We start from the raw sequence: 2,395 nt of genomic DNA on the forward strand, positions 1-2,395 counted from the left end.
CGGCTGCTCTTGCTGTCGCTGCCGCTGCCGTTGCTTCCGCCGATATCACTGCGAGCGCTCCTGCTGCTGCTGCTGCTCTTGTTGCTGCTGCTGCTGCTGCTCTTGTTGCTGCTGCTGCTGCTGCTCTTCTTGTTGCTGCTGCTGCTGCTGCTCTTGCTGCTGCTCCTGCTGCATTCTATTTCCGTTTTGCTGCTGTCCTTGCTGCTGCCTGCGAGCGGCGTATGCTTCCTCTCTGTGCCTCTTTTGCATGCAGCAGCAGCAGCAGCAGCAGCAGCAGCAGCAGTGCTAGCTGCTTCTGCTGCTGCTGCTGCTGTTGCACCTCCGTCGCCGCTGCTGTCTTCCCGCTGCTGCTTGACGCCCTCCTGCAGCTTCTTCTTATCGCCTATCTGCTGCTGCTGCTGCTGCTGTTGCTGCTGTTGCTGCTGTTGCTGCTGTTGCTGCTGCTGCTGCTGCTGGCTGCTTTGCTGCTGCTCCTGCTTCGGTTGCTTCTGCTTCCGTTCGCTTGTCTTACTCTTGCCTTGCTTCTGTTCCTCTTGCTGCTGCTGCTGCTGCTGCTGCTGCTGCTGCTTGTCTTCCTTCTCTTTTGTTCCCCGCTGCTGCTGCTGCTGCTGCTGCTGGTGCTGCTGCTGCTGCTGCTGCTCAGTCTTGGGTCTCTTGAGGCGGCTGTTTTCGTGTTGCTGCTGCCTTTGCTGCTGCTGCACTTTCTTCTTTTGCTGTGTATCATTTTGCTGCTGCTGCTTGGGCGTCTTCTGCCGCTGCTTCTCTCGCTGCTGCTGCTGCTGCTGCTGCTGCTGCTGCTGCTTCCTCTTGGTAGCTTCCGCAGCAGTGCTCGCAGCAGTTGTCTTGGCTGCATGCGTCCGTTTGCTGCTATCGTTGCTTTTGCTGCTGCTTCTCTTGCTGCTGCTGCTGCTGCTATTACTGCTGCCGTCCTTGCTGCTACTACTACTACTGCTGCTGCCGCTGCTGCTGCTGCTGCTGCTGCTGCTGCTGCTGCTGCATGCAGTGCTGCGCCTGCTGCTGCGGCCGCCAGCGAAGGCCTGCAGCAGCTCTGCTGAGGTGGCGAGGCTCCTCAGCTCCCGCGGGCAGACAGTCAGCAGCAGGTCCCCTTCATCTTCTCTCTTGCATGCAGCAGCAGCAGCAGCAGCAGGTGCTGCTGCTGCTGCTGCTGCTGCTGCTGCTGTTGGTGGTGTTGTGGGTGCTGCTGCAGAGGGTGCTGCTCTCTCCTTTTTTCTGTCAGATGGACCTGCTGCTGCTGCTGCTGCTGCTGCTGCTTTTGATGGTGTTGGATCTGCTGCTGGTGTTGTTGTTGCTGTTGCTGCTGCTGCTGCTGCTGCTGCTGCTGCACCTGCTGCTGCCTCTTGGGGGGTTTTGGCCTTCGCTGGCTGTGCGGCGGTTTTTCTCTTCTTCCCGCTGCTGCTGCTGCTGCTGCTGCTGCTTCTCTCTTTCTCAGCAGCAGCAGCAGCAGCAGTATCAGCAGCAGCAACAGCAGCAGCTGGCGTTGCTGCTGCTGCTGCTGCTGCTGCTGCTGCTGCTGCTGTACGCGGGCGTTTGCTGCGGCCCCCTGAGAAAGCCAAGCAAAGCTCATCGAGGGAGTTGCCCTGACCCGTCAGCAGCCGCAGCAGCTCGCGGTCTGAGCCCGCACTTGATTTTTTCTGCTGCTGCTGCTGCTGCTGCTGTTGCTGCTGCTGCTGCTGCTGCTGCTGCTGCTGCTGCTGCGGTTGCTCCGAGCTGGGGTTGGTCCGGGGTTCTGCTGCTGCAGCAGATGACTCGAAATTCAAATCCTTTTCTTCTACTGCTGCAGCAGCAGCAGCAGCAACTACTTCTGTAGCTGCTGCTCCTGCTGCTGCTGCTAGTTCTACTGCTGCTGCTGCTGCTGCTGCTGCTGTTTCTGGTGCTGCAGCAGCAGCAGCAGACGCTGGGGGGTTGTCTATGCCATCTGTCATTTGACAGGGCTGCTGTGGGGCCTTAAGAACAGCTGAAGTTGCTGCTGTTGCTGCTGCTGCAGCGCTGTTGCTGCTGCTGCTGCTGCTGCTGCTGCAGTTGATACTGCTGCTGCTGCTGCTGCTGCTGCTGCTGCTGCGGGCTTAAAGAAGAAGCTGAATCTAGAAAAGTGCAGCAGCCTAAAGGGCGCAGAAGGTGAGGGGGGCCCCACCGCTGCTGTGAGGTGTATCTACAGCTGGAGGGCCATTGGTATTGCTGCTGCTGCTGCTGCTGCTGCTGCTGCTGCTGCAGTTGTTGCTGCTGGCCGGATCAAAGCCCGCAGTGTATGGCAAATATGCTGCTGTTTCCCTCCCCATGAAGTCAGCAGCAGCAGCAGCAGCAGCAGCAGCAGCAAGAAGAACAAACCAGCTGAGTGCAGCTTAGTCGCCTCTTCGTTATCTTTTGTTTGTTTAAA

At 58.9% G+C, this 2,395-nt stretch overlaps 2 protein-coding genes across 2 annotated transcripts in view; one reads left to right on the forward strand and one right to left on the reverse strand.

Annotated features, from left to right (window-relative positions):
* EMH_0018860 (uncharacterized protein) overlaps positions 1-1,943 on the reverse strand; it is a gene marked incomplete at both ends in the record, with an annotated part of 7,749 nt that extends 5,806 nt beyond the window's left edge. The window contains one exon of the mRNA XM_013501237.1: positions 1-1,943. Coding sequence (XP_013356691.1) covers positions 1-1,943 — 1,943 coding nt within the window.
* Positions 1,944-2,295: 352 nt separating this feature from the next.
* EMH_0018870 (MIZ zinc finger protein, putative) overlaps positions 2,296-2,395 on the forward strand; it is a gene marked incomplete at both ends in the record, with an annotated part of 6,185 nt that continues 6,085 nt past the window's right edge. The window contains 1 exon segment of the mRNA XM_013501238.1: positions 2,296-2,300. Within this exon segment, the coding sequence (XP_013356692.1) occupies positions 2,296-2,300 (5 nt within the window).

This window comes from Eimeria mitis, genomic scaffold (assembly GCF_000499745.2).
Source record: "Eimeria mitis Houghton genomic scaffold, Emh_scaff655, whole genome shotgun sequence".
Taxonomy (NCBI): domain Eukaryota; phylum Apicomplexa; class Conoidasida; order Eucoccidiorida; family Eimeriidae; genus Eimeria; species Eimeria mitis.